The 25,428-nt window shown below is 30.8% G+C and overlaps 1 protein-coding gene across 2 annotated transcripts in view; it reads left to right on the top strand.

The window, feature by feature from the left end:
- The window catches only part of LOC145319055 (mitogen-activated protein kinase 1-like), a 61,990-nt gene that overhangs the window by 10,798 nt on the left and 25,764 nt on the right, over positions 1-25,428 (top strand). Inside the window, exons 5-12 of one of the 2 annotated variants that reach the window (XM_080160880.1) lie at positions 4,789-4,857; positions 7,142-7,203; positions 10,522-10,576; positions 10,989-11,069; positions 11,624-11,670; positions 12,183-12,260; positions 14,128-14,178; positions 15,942-15,978. In XM_080160880.1, coding sequence (XP_080017006.1) covers positions 4,789-4,857; positions 7,142-7,203; positions 10,522-10,576; positions 10,989-11,069; positions 11,624-11,670; positions 12,183-12,260; positions 14,128-14,178; positions 15,942-15,978 — 480 coding nt within the window. Of the gene's footprint in view, positions 1-4,788; positions 4,858-7,141; positions 7,204-10,521; positions 10,577-10,988; positions 11,070-11,623; positions 11,671-12,182; positions 12,261-13,752; positions 13,804-14,127; positions 14,179-15,941; positions 15,979-25,428 lie in introns of both variants that reach the window. The other variant, XM_080160881.1, reaches the window with a different exon arrangement.

The following is a 25,428-nucleotide window of genomic DNA, read 5'->3' as shown; positions in this document are numbered from 1 at the left end:
AAAATTAAATATCTAATCTAAAAAAAGGATGATCTATCAATCATCCAACCTATTAAAAAGAACATAACAGTAGAACTCATGTATGGAATTAAATAATTCTATCTACCATTTTTCCTTATATAAAAGTAACATGATGTTTCTATGACCGTATTTGTGTGTGTGTTGCGAAGTATCTCGATTATCGATTAACTTTTCATAGGTCTAGGAAATCTTTATAATTATTTTGCGGGAGGGTATCTCCAACCTTCCAGGACACATATCATTTTTGGAAAGTAAATACTTTCTTGAAGCCAATCTTAACGAGGAAGGTATTTTTGGAAAGGGGAAAATGTGCAGAAAACACCTATGTAAATTAGAAAATCCGCAGAAACCATTTTCAAAAGTTATTTGCAAACATTTGCAATGTTAATTTGCAAAATTAATTTCATGCCTTAAATGACATATTTTGAAATAAATGTTCTTATAAAAGTTTTTATCTATGAGTTTAGGACATGTTCAAGACATACATTTTATTTTCAGTGTTAGTTTTTTTGCCCTACGTGTGAAAAAAGGCATTTCTCACATTTTATTATAGAAAATTGCATATAAACACAAAAATAATTTTTTTCTGCAGTAAACATGATAATTGGTATAAAATCTATCATTTTAAATGCAAAAGTCAGATACTGAATCCTTTTTAGAGCGAATATATTGCAAAAAGTTACCAGGGCATTTTAGCAAAGTATGAATATTTAAAGAAAAAAATACTTTTTATTCTTAATATACATATTATATAAATGAATAAAAAGAGAGAGAAAAAAAACTATAAAACAAGGTATATGTTTTTTTCACTCTATCATTGAATAAAATGCACTTTTAGGTTTGATTATAAGCAACGCATCACATAAAAACTCATTTTTTACAGTTATTAAACAAAATCAATGCAATTCTACAATCAAGGTAGTTTTATAAAGCAGTAATCCTTTTTGTAGCTATATTTTTTGCCAAATTTATTCTTTATTTTTATAAATAAACTTAATTAAAATCTAATGATTTGAGATTTCGTAATAAAGAACTTCATATTTTTACTGTTTAGACATATAAATTTCAAAGAAAAAGATTAAATCCTTTAAGTTTGAATAAAACTTTATTCATTTACATAATAAAAACGTTAAAATCATTAAAGAATCTAAAAAAAGAAAAAAATAAGTAATTTTTATAAATGATTTTGTGTCGTCTTTATAAACTCTTTCCGCTTTTATTATTAGACTGATAGAATTTAAAATTATAAATAACACTTGTTGGGCCTATCCTATTATAAAAACTTAGTAAGATATTTTGTCAGTATCTTAAGGTTTGATACTGCTAAACTGATTGAGTTCTCCATTTTAGGGAAACTTTACATTGGTCCCGGTATGGGTTTAAGCTATTTTTCGTTCCCTTCTTAACCCTTCAGAAAACAGAGCCCCTAGAGATAAATAATTTGAAATTAATTTAACCTAAACAGTCGGACCCCTTCCAAAGCTTAACCCTTAACAGTTGGCCCTCTTGCCGCACCTTTATCGGCCAGGGGGAGGGGGGGGCGTTCAATGCCTCCCCCCCCCCTATTATCTCACTTCCTATTAGAGCTAAAAGGCTTAAAATTTTTGTGCATGCCCTCTGTTTGATAATGAATTTCCGACTATAAGTGAGTGAAAGTCAATTTTCGCTTCCTTCGCCCTTTTATTTAATAACCTTTGTTTGTAGGTCCTTTTCTACTAAAAAATTTAAAACAGCTGTCATTTTCTTATTTTATCTTTTTCATACAATGTTTATTTTTATGTAAATTTTATAATAGAAATCTTGTTTTTATCAGGTGGAACTATATTGTATTCAGAGCCATGATCATGGACATCAAAGCTTTTTTATTTGGGTGGGGGAGATAAAAAGACGAAATTCTTTAAAATCCTATTTTATTTGGGGAAGGGAGGGTAAATACTTCCACCAAAATGGTTGTTGGTAAATTTTTTGGTTGGGGGGGGGGGGGATGAGTAAAATAACATTTTTTTCTTCTTAAATATACATGGTGCCTGTGACATCCCCAAATGCATTTTGGGTGTGTGTATGTGGGGAGGGGGGTAAACAATAAACACACCCTTGGACATACCTGACAAAACAAAGTATTTTCATTTTTAACCTTTTTAGGGTGTCCCAAAGTGAAAAAAATTATGCATAAATAAGACACAGTTTTAATCAGTAATTAAAGGCCTGTTTTATGTCACTTGGAAACAAAGTAATCAAAAATTAAAAATTCTCAGTACAGAAAAAAAGTTTATCTAACAAGATTTAATACCAAGAAGAAGAATTAGAGAGAGCTAATAAACATACAGACATAGTATACAGTATTGGAGCCATTACAAATAAGCTACTGAAAAAAATTAAAGGCATTTAATTTTCATAACAATGCTTCGCTACTAAATGAATGACTGTCCCACAAAAAAAAACACATTTAATTATTTGGGAATCGTCCTTTTCATAACATGGCCCCATAAGGGGTGATTCATCGCATTTTAAAAATGGCTTTTTATAGGTTATTTTAGGTTAGGTTAGGTTATATTTGATTAGGTGATTTCCCCACAGGGTTAGGTAATTGGCTCCGCAGGGTTAGAGCCCCCCTGCAAGGACTAGAAATAGGAGATAAGCTACTGTTTTAAATACAAAGAATCGCCCTATAAGGTGCGATGTTACGAAAAGGACTACACCCGATTATTTTTATATTACTATGTCACCTCACTTTTTAATAATTCACTATATTTTTCAAAAACCTTTTTTCACCCTTATAATTAAAAATTTCTTTTGCCCACAGGGAGAAAATATTCTTTTTTTTTCTTTCTAGGTATATCAAATGGCTGGATTTTTTAATCATTATGACATGCATGTTTAAATATAAAATAGAGACAATGCGGGTTTTTTTAATGTACAAAAGTAATTTTATTACAAGAAAAAAAGAGTATCTTTTATTAGAACTAAAACAAGCTTTTTGTTCATGTTAAAAATCCTTTTTATGTTTCTCAGAAAAGAATATTATAAATACATGCATGCCTGAAAATTAGTTTTAAAAATTCGTATTAAACAGGAAAAAGAAACTAAGTCGTCGTTATATTTATTGTTTGTTCTTTTTGGTGTAAGGTTTTTTTTAATTAAACTTTTTTGGATCTCGTTAATTCGATTTCTGCGGATTTTCTGGTTGCCAGAAGTGAAATCTACGCATCTTCTTTAGCTAGATGGCATTTGTCTGGTTAAGATTGGATAAAAAATTCTTTGGTTGATTAAATTTAATAAGTGTGAGGAGAAATCATCTCTAGACAAAATAAACATCCTAAAAATAAACTATTTGTATATAAAACTAAAACTGACACCGAGTACTATGTACAAGTTCCCCCAGAGGCCTAATATTGGTGTAGTCGCTAGTGTTATTACATAGAAAGATACTTTCAATTTTACTAATTGCAGCATGTTTCATGTTGTAATAATCAACTTTGAATCATTGCAGTTGAATAAAAAACAAGGATAATTGTGTTAATTAGTAGCGCAACATTTTTTTATCCTACAATATGAATTATTAAGGATGATGTTTTAGTCTGAAGCTCAAGATTTCGTTGACTATTGAACCGATTTAGTTCTCAAAATTTTTGAAACCTTCACTTAGAGCTCAGCAGTTTTGGGCTATTATATTTAGATCGTTGGGTGGTTTAAGACTATTTATTCAATCTTTAAACATAGAGCCCCTACTATTATTGTTTTTAACTTCGCACTCTTAATTTTAGCCGCAAATTTAATAAGACCGTTTTATGCTGTTAAGATCACCCTTTGACTAGATAGGCTGTTGGATAGAAAGACAAACAGACAGAAGGACGTACAAAAGAACATAATTGTTGAGCAACTGTCCTATTAAAAAGTTTTAGTAATGAACCACAATTAGGTAGATGATCATACACTTAACTTTCTAGTTTTGTATATTTGTATAATATTTTCTACTGTTAGGCATACGCCCCTGAAATAAATTCCTCCCCGTGATTTTTCGTATTCTTTGTAAAACTAAAATTGAACATGGAGATTTAAATAAATGATGTGCATACATTTTAGTAAACCCTATGTGTTACAATCATACTTTATAATGCAATTGTAATTTTGATTACATCATATTACACAATTAACTCATTTGCTAGAATTGCATTTGTTACATAGCATTGGTTTTTATGATAAATATCAAGATCATTTAAATATACACAAAATCAAAGACGATTTGCCCATTAACTTTATAAATCTATCATATAACAGTTAACTGTATTACAGAAAAGTAGAGGATATATTTCGATACTTGCGGCTACGCCCCTAGAGGCCTCTAGGGACACCTGAGGAGAGAAGAGGTTTTTTGTTTGTTTGGGAGGTGGGTGCCCCCACCCTAATTTCTAATTTTAGTTAAAAAAAATTTGGGGGGGGTTTTATTTTTTGGGAGGGGGGTTAGGGGGGGTTGGGGGTGTCCCACCCCCCAAGAAAATAGTTATAAACCTTCCCGGGACCTATGAGAAGCTACCCTGTTAAGGAGAACCCGATCGGTTCAGTGGTTAGCGAGATTTTTGGGTACAAACAAACACACAGACACACAAACATCCTGTTACTTTAGTATAAGGATAGTTTAGTTGATCATTAGTTATGGGAAGTATCAGTAAGACAATCAACGATAAATTGATGTACAACCCAAATGAAGATAGATAAAATTTACCCCATGATATATACATTAAAATGACTATAAATTTATATTTTTAGGACACGTTGACAAATTCTAAAGTTGCAATCAAGAAGATTTCACCATTCGAACATCAAACTTATTGCCAGGTAAACAAATTTAAACAATTTGGTGCTTTCCCTCAGCTATAGTTTTGAATTCTTAACCCCCCCTCCCCCCTCCATAATACCCATTTAAAATAGCCCTAGCTAACCTAAGTCATCAAACTAACCTGAATAAACCTCCAATACAGTTACGTTTATTTTAGATTCTTTACAAAAATAAGATTCGGGGGTCTCGTGCTCGGTTAGGTAATTTAAGGGAGATCTCAATCAATTTTTTTGGACACCTATTAACCCTCTCCGAATTTCTATTTGGACTTTGAAATCAGTTAATGGCGTAGGAAATATAAACACAGCAAAGTCTCTATCTATAATACAAAGTAGAACGATGTCTGTCTGTCCGTCTGTCTGTCCGTCTGTCCCTTAAGATCTCGGTAACCACTGAACCGATTGGATTCTACTCTTCAGGGTATATACCTATTGGTCCTGTGGTGGTTTTAAGCTATTTTCTTGGGGGGTGGGACACCCCCAACCCCCCCAAAAACAAAAAAAAATCCCCCCCATTTTTTTTTTTTTTTTTGATGATATACAGTTTGTAGAAGATGAGGATCCAATTTTTTTTTTTTATGTATAATTGATATACAGTTTGAAGAAGATGAGGATCCAAATTTTTTTTTTTGATGTATAATTATAATATGATGAAGATGAAGATCCACCACATGTACTACCTTATTTTTTTAATTACCTCTTGGGGCAAAGCCTCTAGAGGCTAGGGGCGAAGCCGCTAGTAAATTTATAAAATAACAAAAAGCAATTTGCTAGCAGACGAAAAGGGTCTTTAAAACTTGAAGCAGGTAGTTGTCTGTATTATACATCTATGCTTAAACCATTTTTGGGTTATCTTCGTGATTATGGACATAATGACTTTTACAAAGTATTTGATTAATAAAAAGGGGAGGTTGAATTTTTAAAATAAAAATTTTATTGTTTTCAATGTTTGTATTAATTACGAGATTTCTTACAATATTCCACCCCAACCCTAGCTATCCGTTCATTCTATAAAAATCTATTTTTACCTTTTTTCTATATCTTAAGATAAATAAGAATCAATTTGACCAAATTCTTTTCTGTATTAGAAGAAAGGCTACTATTTAATCTACCTCTTAGAAAACATAAAAATCTTGAAAATATTTTGTTTATGTTTTTCACAGATAGGACAATGGGCGACAAATCATCCCCCCCCCTCTCCTTTTCCTCCAAAGGTTAAGGACTTTTAATTTGTACAACCCAATCAAGATTACAGAAGAAAAATCCCCTCAACCCAAATTTTTTTTTAATTTTAAAATTGAAAAGAGGGGGGGCGTAGCCGCTAGTAATAGATAATACATTTATTTGTAATTAGTTTAATGATAATCTACTTATATGCTTTACAGTATCATTACATACAGATAGATACCAACACGAAATGATAGATACCATTACGAAAACTTGTAGAGAAGCTCGTAGCTCTGCTTCTAATAATAATGATAAAAGTATCACTGAGTGTCAATTCCAAAGATTTATCTGACAATAATAAGAAAATTCTCTGTTATAAAAGAATGACAACATCCATAAATGCTAAGCTTACAAACTAGGAAACTAACGATGATTGAACTAACTTTTATAGTATTATTCATAGAGTGACTAAGCTCTTGATAAATATATATAAGGTAGAGAAATCCTCACAAGAAAAAACGTATTACTGCGGTGGGAAATTTAATTTATTACTGGACATACTCATCTTTGTTCATCTGTTCTTTAACATTATTTAGTTTAATAAATAACCTTTTTTCTCCATTATCCTTGATTTAAAAATTATGTTAACAAGAATATCCATGTTAATGATTAGCGCACTAGTTAAATTCTTTAAAAAAAGTAACAGGATGTTTGTCTGTCTATCTGTTTGTGGTAAACAATGAATTTATATGATTCTTCTTCATTGTGAAGCTTCTCATAAGTCCAGGGAAGGTTTATAACTATTATGGGGAGGGGTCACCCTCAGATAAATTGGCCCTGGAAAAAAATCCACCGCCGAAATGAGGGTCGACTCCATTTCGTCTCCCTCAAGTGCTCCTTGAAGAGTCTAGAGGTGTGGCACAAAGATAAGTGTAAAACAATGAAAAAGTCCATTTTTTACCGCTTGGGTTTGGCTGCCAACTTTTCATAAATGTAAAGTGGAAATTTAAAACTTTTTGCTAGTTCGCTTTTGGAATAAAAACAAGAAAAATCTTTATAAATTTATTTTGAGAGAAACAATAAAAAATTTAATTTCATGATTAATTTTTTTTTTCAGAGAACGTTGAGAGAAATTCGAATTTTATTGAATTTTGAGCATGAAAACATTATTGACATCAGGTATTATTTAATTATGTTTTTTTTAAATCTGGGAAGCTTCGTTTAAGTCCTATGTCCGTTTTATAAGCTTTTTATTTGATTGTATTAGTTTTGAAAAAAGTTTTAATGGTGAAGAGAATAGAGACTTAATGTATTTTTTGTAATTTTATGTGAAGCTATGTCATTGTCCTTAAGTCCAAGGGTTTATGGTGACTATCGCTTCCACCCGCTTTGGTATTGGTTAGGTAAGGTAAAGTTAAGTTAGTTTACCTTATTCTTATTTATATTATGTTAGCCTTAAGCATAAAATATTTAAGCTATTGGATGTTTATCAATAAATAGCTAGGTGTTAAGAATTCTGATTTAAACTTTAAATTTAGATTTTTGTTCCTAACAGAATAGAATACTGTTATATAAGAAATTTTGTTATATTTTCATTCTAAGAAGGATTAATGTTCTATGAAATAAACCTAGACCATTAGTAGCGCAGCTATAATCTTTATACTATAAAACAGTGAAGTATAATACAGTAATATTATTGAAATAAAATATTTATATATGCATAACAAGATGCGTGCATAGAGATTGCTCCGTTCAGTGTGAGGCTCATGTTGGCATTGCTCCTATCTCGCCCATGACGATTACGAATTGATAAAAGTAGACCTAGGGGCTCTGTTATTGTTAGGAGAGGGAGGGGACAAAATAAATATCATAAGCCCATATTTTATTCTTAAAAATATAATAGTCCTAAACCACCCAGAGACCTATGTGAAGCATAGGAACTCAAATGGTTCAGTAATTAGCGAGATCTTATCAGACAAACAAAAAACCTTACTATTTTTATGTAATAGGATCGACTATGGAGTGATAAATAATATACAAATTCTAAGAATCAATATTCTCGGTATTAGGGATAAAGAGATAATTAATTTGAGATATTTTTTGTACAGGAAGAAAAAGTTCAGTGTAAAGTGCAGTATTTTTTGTTAAATAGAAAAGTAATATATTCAATTAAGTTTAGAATTTAATTTGTTAGTAGGTAATAATATTAAAATTGCTTACTGCATTTTATTTGAACTAGGTGCTTCGCCCCTAGGCCTTTAGGTTAAAGAGGTGGTTGGGGACCTCCGTGAAACCTCCCTGACGAAACCCTGTGGACGTCGCCGTGTTAATAATAATTTGCACGGCGGATAATTTGTGCGGATATGATTGTACACCAAACACCAATCTAAAATAAACAAATTTACATCTAGTCTGTTTATAAAATTAGTCTCTAGAGGCTTCGCATATTATATTGGTGCATGATCACCCCATACTTTTTTGTTTGTTAGAAAAATAAAAATTTTTATTTGGGGGATGGAAGGATTGGGGTATAATCTAGTTATATTTTACGAAGAAGAAACCCTTTTCTTGTACCATTATTTTTTTAGAAAGGATGAGTGGGGTACCAAGTTCTTTTGCAGAATAGCTTTCAAATTATCTTAAAACAAAAGAGTAGCTGACATAGTAGCTTTGTTACTAGAAAACATTATAAATTTCTCTGTTTTATGCGTATGAAAGAAAAACACATTAACTTACTTTTGAAACCTGATATCTGAACATAAATAGACAGAGAAAGTAAAAAACAGAGAAAAAATTGTTGTAAAAATGCAATATCCATCAATCTGTACTCGATCCAAGAAATTTTATTTTCTCTTCGGCTATTTAAGATATACTGCAGAGCTGGATCTTTAAATGAATAGCCGTTGCCGTAGCCGTGGCCAGAGTTACAGCCACTACCGATACCGATCTTAAATCAATTTGGATAAGGCTAAAAGCGATCTTTAAATCACAACCACTTTTTCAATTTTCAGTAAAAATATGAGAAAAAAATAACAGTAATACAACTTCAAACATTTCAAAATCCATGTTTTATTGTCAGCACTGGCAGTGGCGACGGCTACGATTACGGCCACGACTACGGCCATGACTACAGCCACGGATACGGCTACGGCAACGGCTACATATTTAAAGATCCAGCTCTGTTTTTTTTAAAGATACCTTATTATAAATTAGCATCCAGTATACAATTTAATTGGTCCATTGGTTTATTAGTCATGCTATATAAAAATGTAAAAATCAAAACATAGAAAAATAAGACATATGTGACAAGTTTCATATTTTTTTTTTATAAATTTAATCTTGATTTTTTACCACTGAACCTCTGTTCTTTAATCTTAATCCATCACCCATGAATTTTGGGTGCTTTACTACTTATGGATGTGGCCATTATTGTTTTTTTTCTGAATATCTCCCCTTCCATGTCAGAAACTAGCAGAAACAGGAAATGAACAATTTCTTCTTGTTCTAAAGAGTAAGAGATGAATGCTTTTTCTTCTATTCACTTTTTTGTCATCTATAATAACACCATCAAAGGACACATTAAAATACATTTTGAAGATTATTTCTAAAAATTAATTAGAAATAATAATAAAATTGTGCAACAAATATAAAAAAAAACCAAGTTAAAGTATATGTTACACAAGGTATAAAAAAATGGGATTAAAAAGTTAGAATTTTAATTTTTTTTTATCTAAAGCTGCCTTAAAACTTTCTTTATAGACATAATTAATTGTTTTGTTTAGGTTATATAAAAGATTTAAAGGCATAATATACAAAAAAAAATCCATTTAGTTTAAGTAATTCATTCTATTTAAAATCTATAGTAATTGGGAATATTCTAATATTAGATTCTATAGGTCTCCAAATCAAAAGAGAACATTTTCTTTTTGCATAAACAAACTATTGTTTTATTCATTCTCAAATTCTTGCCATTTTTCATCTCACCTAAAATATTTTCTATTAATATAATTTCTATATTTATTCTAGCTTTTTATATAAAACAGCAAGTTTATTTTTGTCTGATTTTAATATTTCAATAACTACTGAATGGATTGAATTCCTCTTTTCAGGGAAGCTTAAGGTAGGTCCCAGTATGGTTTTAGGCTATTTTATTTCTAGATTCAAGCCCTTGGGTAGTTTAGAATGATTAAATGTCTTCCTCCTTTGAATACAAATCTCCTAGATGCTAGGGGCCGCTGCCGCTAGAATTTAAAAAAAACTCATGTTGTATGTATCAAAAATCTCTGCTGGGTGCTAGATTGATTCTTAAGTTTTCAAAAGAATCATCGTGAGAAAAAATCAATCCACATTATATAACTACCCCTAAAGTCCAACAGTGGCATACGCATTAGTTTGAAATTAAGAATTGTGACAAATGCGCGTTAAAAAAATAATACCGCACACTCTTATTAATATCAGATAAGTCATCTTTAATTTTCTAATTGAAAACTAAACTAGGGATCTCCTTTGTGAAGACAGCATTGACACGTTGAAAGACATTTATATTGTACAGGTAACTTTACTATATATATATTTAAAATAAAACAAATTTATTGTATTCTAAATTAAAGTTTAATTTTTAGTAGCGAAGCTACTTTTATTTGTATGTCTGTCCGTCCGCCAGTACGTCTCTGACGCTATTGGGTAAATTTAAATTTCTGGACTGCTATTCAAGATAGAGGTTTACTATACAAATGTTCAGCCAGCATATAATTTACTTGGTCCGTTGGTCTGTCAGTCATGCTGCAAAATATAGACATTAAAACATATAAAAACAGGTTTCGTGAATTATTCAAATACATTTTTCCTTGATTTATGACCACTGCTCTTGAAATCTATTTGTCCGTATTTCAAAAATCTTTTGAGCTATGTTACTTAAGAATGATATTTAAAACAATCATATTCATTCAAATCAATATTTGTAGAGCCTAATGGAATGTGACCTCCACAAGTTGTTAAGAACCCAAAGACTGTCAGCTGATCATGTCTGCTATTTTCTTTATCAGGTAATAATTATATTGGAAACTAAAAATTGTATAATCACATTTTGTAATTAGTTGGCTCTTAAACTTTGTTTACTTTTCTTAAATTTCGATTGGTTGGTATTAACTAACAGTGTCCAAAGGTTTCCACTATATATTTTAATCTAATAGATGGGTTAATTTTTTTTTAATAATTGACAGTATATAACAAATTATCGTCCATTTCCTATTCTTTAATTCCCTTGGTTGTACAAAGATTACATATATGTATCAGACCCTCAAACTTTTAAACTGCTTATTTTACCCCACTCAAATTTAAAAAAAATTAATGTAGGAATAGTTATGTATGGTATCGTATTATAGACAGCGTTCTGGGGATATTAAAATGAAAAGTTATATGATCAAAACCCCTTTTGTTAGTACCGAGGTGCCAAAGGCCATGGCTAACAAAATTGGTTTTAATTTTAGGATTTTTATTTTCTATAAATTGTCTATAATTCGGTTCTTTAATCCAGCGGATATTAATCGGTTTTAAAACCATTCAGGAAAATTTCAGATGATTTATCCTTTTTTTTTAGATCCTTCGTGGACTGAAGTACATACATTCAGCAAATGTTTTGCACAGGTGAGAACAGAATAATTATTCTAATAAAACTTCTTTTATTGACATTTTAAAAATATTTTATCAATTTTACCATACACCTAATATGTGTTAGCTTAACTCCATTTAAAAAATGTAGTTTAATGAAGGCTCGTAAGAACTAATAATGGCTTTTACAAACATGATATAATAGGATTTGTTAACAATCCAATTATAAAAAATATTAAGGTTTTTTGTTTTCAGTAGCACAAGATTTCGGTAACTACTGATATTATTGAGTTTTCCAATTTAGGGAAGATTCACATAGGTCCTGGGATAATTTTAGGCTATTTTATTTATAGATATAAGTTGTGGGATGGTTTTTTGTTTTATGATCATCCCTACATAGACAGTGGACTTAGATCTAGGCCAGGCTGCTAGTATTATAAAAAGGAGTAACTTCATTGCATAATAACTATAAAAATTAAAGCAGAAATTCTCTTTAACGTTTTTTTTTTCAATGCAAAAAAATATCCTAATTTTTTTTATTTGTTTAGAGACTTGAAGCCTTCAAATATATTGCTCAACGCAAACTGTGATCTCAAAATTTGTGACTTTGGACTTTCTAGAGTAAGGTAAATATATCAAAAGTAATTTCCCCACTAAGGGAAGGGACATTGGCCTGTTTATTACACTAGTCCCAAAAGTTTTATATTAATGTTTTCTTATTCGTAAGCTCAACAACTTTGGGGACTTTAATTGGTTGATTGGTTGGTTTATTAAGTTGAGTGTCCAACCGTTCCAATCAATACTTGTAGTCTACAGAAGGGGTAAATTTGTGTATCAGGATTGGAGATGTACATAAATTTATCGGTAATTGTCTTATCCCTTTAGATCTCTGCAATTTCCTCCTAACTGGAAGTAGACCACACATAATCTATTGGTAAAAAATACTTTAGGTTATATGAAATAAGGGCTAAGAGGACTTCGCAGGGCTTGTGTCCTGAAGGGATAGTGCTCTGAAGAGTTAGATATCAAAGCAGGTGCAAGGAAGTCAATTACAAGAGAGGGAGAGGAAAGAAGGATGACCGTTTTTCTAATACAATTAAGAATTATTAGTGCAGCTACTTTATTATTCAAGTATATAAATATAAATGGTCCGCTTATAAAGTAAAACAATAGGGGGAATGTTCCCACCCCGTGGATCTACTCTGATTTTCAGTATCAATATCAATTGAATATCAGCCAGTAGTGTCACAAATATTAAGCAATTTGCTAGCAGACGAATAAGGTCCCCAAAATGGTTCCAGGTAGTTATCTGGATTATATGTATATATATTCTATACATTTATTGTAAGCGTAAAAACAATTCAAAATTGAGTGTATTTCATTAAACGCTTTGTGAAAGTCAAACAAGCACAAATTACATTTAAGCCATCAAGCTCTACGAGTTGTATATTAGCTACATCGCTAAAAGTATTAACACCCCCTATATGAAAAGTTTAGGAATTATATTTAAATGTGCACTCTCTAAAAAGATTTCCAGAAAGATTATCACTTGAGAAACTACGCGAAACAAATTTAAATCCTCTTTTGCAAAACTTAAGTACTTTAATTTCTACAAACTTTTCTCATTTTCATAATTTTATTGCGTAAAACATTTTTATTTCATTTTATTGCATTTAAATGGAAATATTTTTGCAGTAAGAAATTAATGTATATATTTTTAAATGTGGTTTTTAGCAGTCAGATTTTTTGTTTCAGGTCAGCCGTGTTAAGCCTCAAGTTTTAACCAGTTGGATGCTTTAAAATTTTTTTTTTGAAAGAATATATTGCAATTTTTTTCGAGCTGATTTTCAATTTGTAAAAGTTCCCTAATGCTTAAAAGCGGCTGACGAGCCCTGTTGTATATAGATCAATTTTATCGTAAGTTGTTTTACATGATTCAATACCATAATAATGCACGATAATTTTGGGCAATAGAACTGTCCCATTTAAAAAAATTATTTAAAGCTGACTTTTTTGTACCTAAGAAATCAAAAAAAAAATTTTGCTCCAAAATATCTTGTCGTTTTTATATTGTGATACTATTGGGACAGCTTTAATTCTTATTTGATATTATTTTAGTGATCCCAGTCATGACCACACTGGACTTCTTACAGAATATGTGGCTACCAGGTAAATTATATATCCCAGTCATGACCATACTGGACTTCTTACAGAATATGTGGCTACCAGGAAAATTATATATCCCAGTCATGACCACACTGGACTTCTTACAGAATATGTGGCTACCAGGTAAATTATATATCCCAGTCATGACCAATACTGGACTTCTTACAGAATATGTGGCTTCCAGGTAAATTATATATCCCAGTCATGACCACACTGGACTTCTTACAGAATATGTGGCTACCAGGTAAATTATATTTTAGTGATCCCAGTCATGACCACACTGGACTTCTTACAGAATATGTGGCTACCAGGTAAATTATATTTTAGTGATCCCAGTCATGACCACACTGGACTTCTTACAGAATATGTGGCTACCAGGTAAATTAAATTAAAAAGAGTAGCATGTTGTATGTTTGTATGTCAGCACATTAAGATCTCGTTAACAGCTAGACTGATACAATTCCACAATTTCAGGTATGCCTAGCATGGAGGGAGGGGACATAGGGCTGTTTATTACTCTAGTCCCTATTTTTTTATAATAAGCATTTCTTATTCGTTAACGTAAGAACTTTGGGAACTTTTATTAAGATTTAATTGGTTGTTTTATTAAGATTAGTGTCCAAACGTTTCATCCACTAGTTTTAATGTACAGAAAGGTTAATTTTTCATCATTATTTGGGTTGTACTTCAATCTATCAACCATTGTCTTATCCCTTTAGATCCCTGTGTACTTAGTATAGGTTGGGGGCAGTTTTTAAAGCTATTTTACGGGTTTTTTTGTTTATATGATCATTTTAATAAAAATAGTTAAGAAAACTATAGTCTACATGTTGCACAAGTTTCTGCAAGGAAAGATTACAATTCAAAAATTTTTGGGTTTGACATGTTTAAAAATTTTTTTGACAATATCAAACTTATTTTTGACCACGGCTACGAACATGTAACGCACAATTTTGATAGATTTATCATATAAAAAATATAGCCACAAGAAGAAATTATCTTTCTATCATTTCGAATACATATTGATAGAATCTTATTATATAAAGAAAGTAAAGCAATATTTTAAAGAGTCTCAAAGTTCTACCGACGGAAAATTATGTATCTCTCCTAACTGTTTATGGCTGTCTTTTTTTTGGAGGGAGAGAATCATAACAACTACTTAAATGGCGTACAAACATTTTATATTTTAAATGGAGATAATATACGTGTATATTATGACAGGGGGGGAATTGTCGTCAATTTAGTTTACTAACATGGACATCACTTATTGATCAGTTCGAACCTCCAGTAGGGGAGGGGGAGATGGGGTAAAGGTGGGTGGATGGGGGATGTCTTTGGTTTAGCTAGCGACAAGTTTCACTTTATTACAGTACATAATAATCTGGTGTAAAATCCAAGTGTTAAAAAATCCATTCATATTTTACAATAATTACATTAACCAATTACGTTTTTCCTACACAGAACTAGTTAAGGAAAGGTAAAAGTAAATTATAATTCTGGAAAGGTTGTTGCTGTATGCATTTCTTGACATATGAGTGCACAGCCTAAAATAATTGACACGATCCATTCATTATAAATTGGACCCCCCTCAATAAAATCATATCTTAACTGTAGAACAAGAAAACGGACTTTATTTGATGCACATCCCTAATATAAAATATGCAATTCTGTAGGAAAAGATTTTTGATTGAAATTGAAATGATACTGCTAATTTGAACCAAGCAATCAAGATATGATATAAGTAATATAAGGTTTAAGGCAAACTAACGAGAAAACGTGTTAGAAAATTTACAGTTAATTGTCTCCCCTCTAATTATAATGAAATATATCCCCCCCCCCTCTCACCGTATGATATTTAAATTTGAATGTGATACTAAAAAACAATCCTAAAAGAAAATTTCTCCACAACCCCCTTCCCTTTTTTCTTCCCTTCTTACCCACTCCCATTCAGTTACATAAAAAAAGTTATATGCCAACTTTACCCCAACAAAATATTAAATTTTACGGCAATTTCAATTGGAATTAATGGCTGAATATGGCAGCCTCTGTTTAAACTATTCAAATTAATGCCTAGGGAGGAAGGTAATAATAAAAGGTGCAGAAAAACTGAAAAGAAAACTTAAAAATTTATTATATTTCAGGTGGTACAGAGCTCCAGAGGTCATGCTAAATGCAAAAGTGAGTGTTTATAACGTTATAGCGAAGCTTCTCTATGGCTAGCATTCACCAGTACGTCCGTATATCTAAATGTGTGGTTGTAAATTGAAGTTAAAAGACTAGAAACAATGTGTGGTTTTTTAAAGACACAGTAAATTTAAAACAGTAATAGAAATCAAATCAATAATTTAATGATAAAGTGTTGGATTGTTGCCGAGAAAATCAAAAATATGTCACATTTTTTTAGAAACGTAAAATATTTTGTCAAATCTTTCTATTAACTGCATTAAAAGAAAAAAGAAAAAAACGTCCTTATAAAAAACATTCAATTATATTAAATTTCGAATACTGTTACCATTTTAAATTTAATTTATACATGTTAAGGCAATTTTTATTTAAAAAATTTGCATTCTTACTTCAAATCTATTGGTATTGTTAAGTAAACTGTAATTTAAATTCTTTACATTTTTTGACAATAAATTTTCTAAAGTCAAGTATATTAGACTAAATATATGGTTCTCAGGGATAAAGAATCATTAAGAAATAATTTTTCTAAAGTCAAGTATATTGGCCTAAAGTATAACTATAATACAGTAATAAATTTTCATAAGTCAAGTATATTGGCCAAATATAGGTCTCCAGGAATAAAGGATTATTAAGTATTTCAAATTCTAAAGTCAGGTATATATGTTAAAATGTAATGTAGTCAGGGATAAAGGATCATTTATAAATATATTAGTCAAGTATATTGGCCTAAAGTATAACTATCAGGCATATAATACTAGGTTCATACAGTAATAAATTTTCTAAAGTCAAGTATATTAGACTAAATATATGGTTCTCATGGTTAAAAGATCATTAAGGAATAAATTTTCTTTCTAAAGTCAAATATATTGGCCTAAAGTATGATTATCAGGAATATAGGACAAGGTTCATACAGTAATAAATTTTCTTAAGTCAAGAAATAAATATATGATTGTCATTACCGTACCAACACTCCTGATTTCTATTTAATCCTATAATTTTCTACATGGGATTTGGATATACTATAAAAAAATATTTTTTTTTATGTTTAACAGCTATTTTGTACGTAACAAAGGATAAGACAATTTAACGGCCATTGTCTTATCCCTTTAGATCCCTGGACGGACAAGTTATCATTTACGCTAAAATATTGTAATTTTGGATATTTTTTTCATGAAAGTTAAAATTATACATATTAGCCATTTTTTTACAGTACCTTCATTGGAATTACAAAGAGCAAACATTGCATTGGCTTTACATTTCAAACTATAGCACAATTACAAAATATCTAGTAGTTTTCTCGAATTTTATGTTCATTAACATATAGAACAGGCTAGATTTTCCTTAAAGAGAATCATTTTATTGATATTAATAATGCTCTTGTTTGTCTATAAGGAGGAGTGTAATTCATCCCCCAGTCTAGAAAAAATATCAACCTTAGGATGTAAATGGTTACCACTCCAAGTTTGTCAACTCCTTGTATATTACCATCTTTAAAATATGTTTATAGAAAAAAAAGATAAAAAGATAATAATTGAGAAAGACATGTGTGTCTTTCTATTTCATTGTAGGATAGCTTCACTGCTATACATATATAAAATGTTATTATTTATTCATGTTTAAAATTATATAGCATCTTTTAAAGCTGTGTTCAAAGAAGCTTATCCCATAAAAAAGCACTTTAAGCTTTTAACAAGGACAAGCTTGTTCATAAATATATAAGTTTGTTAAACCATTAGTAACTTTTTATAGTTTATATAAGTTTTTATTCACGTACATCAATGTATCGGCCATTGTCTTATCCCTTTAGATCTCGAATTAATTAAAGCTAGCACTAACTAAAAAAATACTTTGAAGATGCTGTGAGTATTGGTGCAAAAAATATGACGTAACAAAAAAAATTAGCCAATGAGAGTTCACTATAAATTTTACCATTGGTCAATAACGGCCTCTCATTGGCTAATTTTTTTTGTTACGTCATATTTTTTGCACCAATACTCACAGCATCTACTTTGAATATTTGTAAAAATCATTATTCAAAGATTTAGATTGATCAAAATGTCGTTGCTTTTTCAGCAGATCATAACAATTTTGTAAGACAGTTATAGAATAGCCTAGCAACAAAACAACATTGTATTCAATGGTATGCATAACACCCAATCTCAAGAAACATAAAATCCTCAAGTTTTCCCCATTTCTAGTTTCACATTTATGAGGTGTGCACTGTGTCACTAGGCTGGCTCAAAACAAAAATCTGCAAAAAAAATTATTGATCTGTTGTTACGCCCTTAGCATCTAGGAACAGGAACAGGGAAGAGGCAGAGAGGGACTTCACAAATAGCTTAAAACCTTTCTAAGACTTAAATCAGATAACAAAATAGCCAAAAACTATTACATAAACTATGTAAATCTTACCTAAAATAGAAAACCCAATCAGTTCATTAGTTATTGAGATCTTATGGTTCTGACAAAAAAAAACCTACTACTTTATATGATAGGATAGACTATGCATTTGTAACATCCTTTTGTGAATTTTGTCGATTAAATGTTTGTGAATGAATGAATACAATAAATCGATTTTAAATTTAAGATTTTACGTGAATAAAGACTATAGTATTGACACTTTTTTTAGTATAGGCTATTTTCCTTAGGAGCAAAATAAAAGAACCCAAGAGAAGCATGGAGTTATAGATTTTGCGTATTTTGATTAAGGTTTGGTATCGGCTAATTGGGATAAATTTTGGTCAAGGGTAGTGCGCATCAAAACTATGTTTTGGAACAAAATTTGGTACGGGCTAATGTGCATAGAACGAGGAAGCTACACATAAAATTTTGTGCATGCTCAACTCTTTCTATGCATGCATTATCAAATTCAATTTTACATATGGACAAGCGTATATCTATAGCAACTGAGAAACTGGTTGGTTTTTGTGGAAGAGAAAGCGGTGCCTTTAAAAAAATGACGTCATACAATACAAATGACCAATGATAGGCCAGTATACATTTTACCATCGGTCAATTAAAATGTATATATGTCATTTGTATTGTATGGCGTCGAACCCAGTAATAGTGTCGGACTGATTATGACGTAAAAAAAATAATTAGCCAATGAGAGGCCACTATAAATTTTACCATTGGTCAATAATGGCCTCTCATTGGCTAATTTTTTTATTACGTCATAATCAGTCCGACACTATTACTGGGTTCTATGGCGTCATTTTGCATACGCACTATAAGCTGTTTCTTGACGAGATTTTCAGATATAGCATAGAATCAAATCTCTTAGTGAGATTTTTAAAAATCTTTCATATTTGTGTATTCAGTTTAAAGTCTTAGAAGTCCGTTTTTTCTAGTATTTTAATCCAATTTTATGCAATATAATCTAAAATTTTTTCTTGAATGTATTCTATCTTATAAAAGCAAGCTTTTTTTTCTTTTATAATATTTTTTTATATATACCACCAAAGATTAGCGTACATGTGTATTTATTCAATTTTGAAACTTTTAGGTTTTCTTGAAAAGTATATACACATGTAAATTTTGATATTGTTGTACAAATTCAGTTACTTTTCCGGAAAAGTTGTATATAGTACAAACTCTCAGATATAGTTTTTTGCCTTTATTATACATTCTTTAAGTTAAAACAGTAACAATAACTACTATATGTATATCATGTATATTTTAACCCAAGCCCTAATGGCTTTGAAATTACTCACATAAAATAATATTATGTAAAGGGGACACAAATTAAGTTAATTCAATAGTTTTTTTTTATATCATAAAATGTTAGTTTAAATTAAAAACTTAAAAACATTTTCTTAAATTTTGTATCCCATATAGTCAATTAGGTCCACTAGTAGCGCAGCAATAACAATGAAACATTAGTGATGAAAAATAACAATAAAGGCCTTAAGGTGGAAAGTCCTTACAATATTAAAATTGACAATTTCGATAGACAGTTGTTTCATAACAAACAATTTTTAGCGCATTTTTTTCTCAATTTGTCATAAAAGTTTAAAATAAACATACTTAAAAATCTTTTGATGAAAATAAATGGGAGTTTCAGAGAGGAGTAACCTAATTTAGAGTAGCTTTGCTGGTATTAAAAAGGTAAGAATTAATAAAAACATATGGAAACACACAAGTATGACATAAAAATGTTGAATATCTGTACATATTCCTGTTCTATATAACTTGTCAAGGAATCTGGGGAAAGTTTTCAAGGTTATTTCAGCTTACTTTCCTATATACCTATACATTACATGTATCTTGAAATGGTTTACTGCTATTTTATTTGTATATTTATGTCTGGGTGTTGTTGGAGCGTGCTTTAAGATCCCTCACTTCCCCTATATATCAGGAATAAGGTATAACCAACAAGCAAAATAAATCTAAAATAATATTTGGGGGGCAAATGGAAAGGTCGTAAATTTTACTATGTGTTACCCCCCCAACGACAGCTGAAAACAAATATAGGTTTCGTGATTTCTTTCCAAATTAATTTCATTGTTGGTATAAGCTGCCTATATATACAGAACCTCTAGATGCAAAGGGTACAACCGCTATCAGAACAGGATGATTTCAAGTTATAATATCTTAAATGCTCGGCACTATACTTTAAGGCTTTTATTTATAATAATTTTTCGGCATCTCGGAGTAAAAAAAATGGTTTTAATCTTATAATTGTACATTTTATATCCGCGAAAAGCTGTTTATAATACGTTGCGAGAAATGACTATTATTCATATAAAAACTAAAATACTAAGAAATTGTGCAAATATACGTTAAATAAACATTCAAAATCAATAATTATATTTGATTAAGGGTTTCTAATAAGGAAAACTATAATTCTAAGAAGCGCAGCAATAACGAACAAACATTGCTCAAATAATAACAGAATTACAATTTGTTTTATTTGTTATCTAAATTATTTTAATTTTGTTAATTTACTTCGACGTTGTGATTGACGAACAGACATGCCTATGGTATTATATTATTTAGCTTTGCTTCTTAATATATCTAGGTTGCAAAAGGAGAACTAATACCCCCCCAACTCCCCCCCCCCCTGACCCCGTCCATTTCCAACGATTTTTTACGTATCCTTCTATTTAACCATGCGTTGTTTTTGTTTGTCCGCTAAAATCTTGTTAACATTTACAGAGAAGCATACATAGATTGTGGGATGGTTTTAGGATATTTTATTTTTTAATAAAAGTCTTGGGATGGATTTAGGATAATTTACTGAACTTCCTCCCCAGGATGCTAGAGGTGAAGCCACTAGGCTTCTAGAAAAAATAAAGGAGTAGTGTGCAATTTTAAATTTAAAGGATTATTTTTATCTTTTTAATATTAAGTTCTAATTAACCAGCATAAAGATTTAATGATTATCTTATTCAACCCAATTATTTTGTTTTGCTGAACTTTGTTCACAAAATAATTTATTAAAAATTCTGTCTTGTATTAAAACTAATGTTTTTGCACTTAATTAAGATCTTGAATTTAAAAAATATAAAGATTCCAATGAATGGCATAAACTAAACTAAATTGTTAAGCCTGCCTGTCATTGATGACCTCTTAAACTGCTGGAACGTTGAGTCTATGCCTACAAGGTTTTAGATCTGTTTTGGTTCGCCAGGTTTTTGCACATTTTTCGGGCTACTGACAACGCCGCCCCGTAAAAGAAATAGATCTCTTTGTATGCCCCTAGGAAAATATTCCCATTCCTAAATATAACAACTCAAGGACGTCCAAGCTTTTTTTTATTAGGGGGGGGGGGTAGTAAAATAAAATTAAAAAGTTTTTTTTGGGGGGGAGGGTGATCTTTTATATCGTAAAGACAAGGACGTCCAAGCTTTGTTTATTTGAGGGGTGGGGGGGGGTCACCAAGTTACCCCCACCCCCCTTGGCCTGGGGGGGGGGGTTATCACCAAGTTACCCCCACCCCCCTTGGCCTGTTTATTAATTTTAAAAACTGATAGGGTTTGTTTGTATAATTTTCCTGTTCAATAATGAATCCCTGTAATTGATCTAAAGGGATAAGAAAATGAGAGATATACGTATACACAATCACATCCCTTCCGTACATCAAAATATTTTTTTAAAACAGTTTGGTTACTGCCATTTTGAAACATCAAGATTTGATAAAAGTAATACCTTTTAAGCCTACGAATGAGAAAGCGGGTTTATAAAACTTTAGGTACTAGAATAACTTTGAGTTGGGTTTCTTTATACATTTTTGTACTTGTGAGTACCCATAACTTAAGAGCACCCAAATCCAACGAGGAAATAGAGGATAAAAAATAATGCAATTTGTCTAATATAAATGTGTTTATCTTGAAACCTAAACCCCGCAAATTTCTTCTCTTTTACTTTTTTTGAGCTCTTACAAAACTACAAAAATGCCCAAAAATAACAAAATAAACAGACAAAAAATATCATCATCATCATTAGGCGCGTCTCTCTATTTGACTGTGAAGTCCAGAGAATTCGAACACCCTGTCCTCCACTTTTAAACCTATTTTACATATAAAATTTATGTAAATATTTTTTATAGTGTTCAATATAATTTAGACTGCCACCTTATTCCATAGCCAATCTTTTATAGAAAAGGCTTAGGCAAAATTCAGCTGTCAAATTCTATGGAGTTTTGAAAGCTGCTAAAAAGCAGCTTAAGAACGGTCTTTGGCTACAATTATTTTTTAACTAGCCGCTACACCCTAGCATCTATAGAGGGAGGGAAGGGACAGAAATAAAATCCTAATAAATCCAAGACTTGAACTTAATAATATAAGAAACAAAAATTCTCCCATGCGAGATCTTTACAAACAAACAAAAGAGCTTACTACTTTATATAATGTGATCTTAAAAATTGTAATTAAGAAACTAACATTTTATCTAAGACTTATATTTATTATTTTGCTGTAAGATGTGGATGTCACAGAACCATTATATAAATTTGTTGCAGTATAAAATGCATCTCATTCTAATCATTACGAGGGCAAAAACGTTCTTTCAGAGCAACAACGTTTTAATGACAGATCAAAATAAAAATAACCTAAATTCTAACCCTTCCGTCTCCCAATTGCTTTTATTATTCTGCTATCTTATGCAATTATATTCATTTATGCAACTTTTAGGCTATAAAACTTTAAAACTGTTTCTAAAAATTAATTCAAAATAGAAGAAAAAAGGGTGTATATTTTTGTATTTGTGTGGTTCATTTTGACTTAGACAAATAATTTATTTCCCATTAGCTAATTATTTATCTTTTCAAATATTGTATGAACACTGTTTATTTAGATTAAAGTTTGTTGGTTCTTTGTTTACTTTTTTCCTTATTTACATCCTGTTACTTCTTATTTATTTCCTTATTACAGCCAAAAACAAGTACAAAACTTACAATAGAAGATAAGCATATATTCATAGACGAGATTCAAACATATTACTAGCCACAGTGTGTAACTTAGTGAAAAAAAAGACAATCCCTTTGAGGAACAAGAGATATACAAAAATAAATATTAGAGTTACAGACAGAAAGACAGAAAAACTTACAGATAGACTGAAAAATAAGCCAACACAAACATTTAAAAGTGGCTCTGCTACTAATGATTGGTTTGTAGTTTTTTTTATTGTATTTTTAAGCTTTTAAGATTTGAAAATAGCCAATTATACAAGGATAACAACATTCATATCAAACAAAACAAAAAATTAAAATAAATAGTAAAACAAATTATAGAGTATATAATTATTGACCAGTGTAGTTGTATAAATATTCAAAATATCAAAATGATATATTTTTATAGGTTTAATGCTTTAAAAAAACGGTCAAAGTAAGTAATCACATGAGGCCAATGGTTATTGAAAAAAATAGGAAATAGAAAATACTTTAAAAGGTATTTTAGTTACAATAGAAGTTAGAAGAAAAAAGGTGGAAAATAAAACATATTTCGAAATGTACAAATATATTCTTGTTTACTTTTTATTGAAAACAAAAACACTTTTCTATATATTTTACTAATGTAAACAAATGGTAAAAGTTTTTACGATTTATACTTATTTTTCTGTTATAGATTCTCTGGGTGTTTTACCACATAGTGCGTGTCGAGCATTGCATTCCCTCTCCCCCCTATTTAAGGTTTTTTTCCCTATAAATGAGCCCTACAGGTGGTCCTAACCCTGCGGTGCCCTAACTTGGAGGGTTTACTCCTTACCAAATATAACCTAACTAGACCTAAAGTAAGAAACAAACGAAGAACTCCCCTCGGTTTCGGTGGTCAACAAGGCACTTTGAGGGGAAGCACAACTAGTTGTCCAGCTTCCTAGTGGCGAAACTTTTTTTTTTGATTAAATTAATCCGTCAGATGACTTAAAGGACAATGTCTTAGACTGCAATTAAATATAGGTGTCTGAAATTTCGCATAGCACCTTATCTGTAATACACTTTGTCCGTCCGACAGTCCTGTATTCTGTACATAGTTTAGATTGATGTTTTTACTGTTTCATTTAGTCTTCCTTTCTTTCATTTTGATATTTTTTGTTTCTCTCTCTCTCTCTCTCTCTCTCTCTCTCTCTCTCTCTCTCTCTCTCTCTCTCTCTCTCTCTCTCTCTCTCTTTTTCTCTCTCTCTCTCTCTCTCTCTCTCTCTCTCGCTCTCTCCTTATGCTCCAAGGAGATTAATTTGTGTATTGGACCCAACTTTTCGCATTTTATATTCCATACAACACCATAAAATTTTCTTTTTTAAGTTAACAGCTATTCTATATATCACTTTGTCTGTCCATCCGTGAATTCATTTACGCTGCGCCCCTAACATCTAGGTGATCCGTATTCCAAGGGTGAGGAGGGGGCAGAAAAAAAGCTTAGAACCAACTTTATTAGTTGTGTAATTGAAATTTAAAGTTTCCAATAATGACAAACTCTAAGGCATTGCTTCATTTAGGCATTTTTACTCTAATTGAATTTTAAGTTAACAATATTTGGATCGTGGAGAGAAAACGAAGTAGCGGGTTCGTCGTATTTTCACAGTAGCTTTTGATATCTTATTTAGGCAAAAAAAACAATGATAGGAGAAAAGCAACTCTGAAAATACGACGAAACCCGCTACTTCGTTTTCTTTTTATGATTCCAATATTTTAGGTTAAAAATTGTGATAAAGTTAGTCATTTTCTACTGTATCTTGTTTCAACATTGTATTAACATAAATTTATTGTAAAGAGGTCACAACTCTATCTATACATTGTATATTCATCATGACGACGTAATCAATAGATAATTTAGATAACACACTATTACATTTAATTTGGTCAATTTTGAATATTATTATTTGCCCATTAGAGTCGTCGATTCTTTTGGTTTGTGTAAAGTCCTATTTCTGCTTCTCTAAAATTGCCTCTGCATGTCTGTCAGTATGTAACGCTATTGGGGGAATGTGATTTTCTCGAGACTTCTG

This window comes from Acartia tonsa, chromosome 5, assembly GCF_053477335.1.
Source record: "Acartia tonsa isolate MP-2025a chromosome 5, ASM5347733v1, whole genome shotgun sequence".
Classification (NCBI taxonomy): Eukaryota; Metazoa; Arthropoda; class Copepoda; order Calanoida; family Acartiidae; genus Acartia; species Acartia tonsa.
Note: the sequence above shows the minus strand (reverse complement) of the source record. Positions and strands in the feature narration are given on the sequence as shown.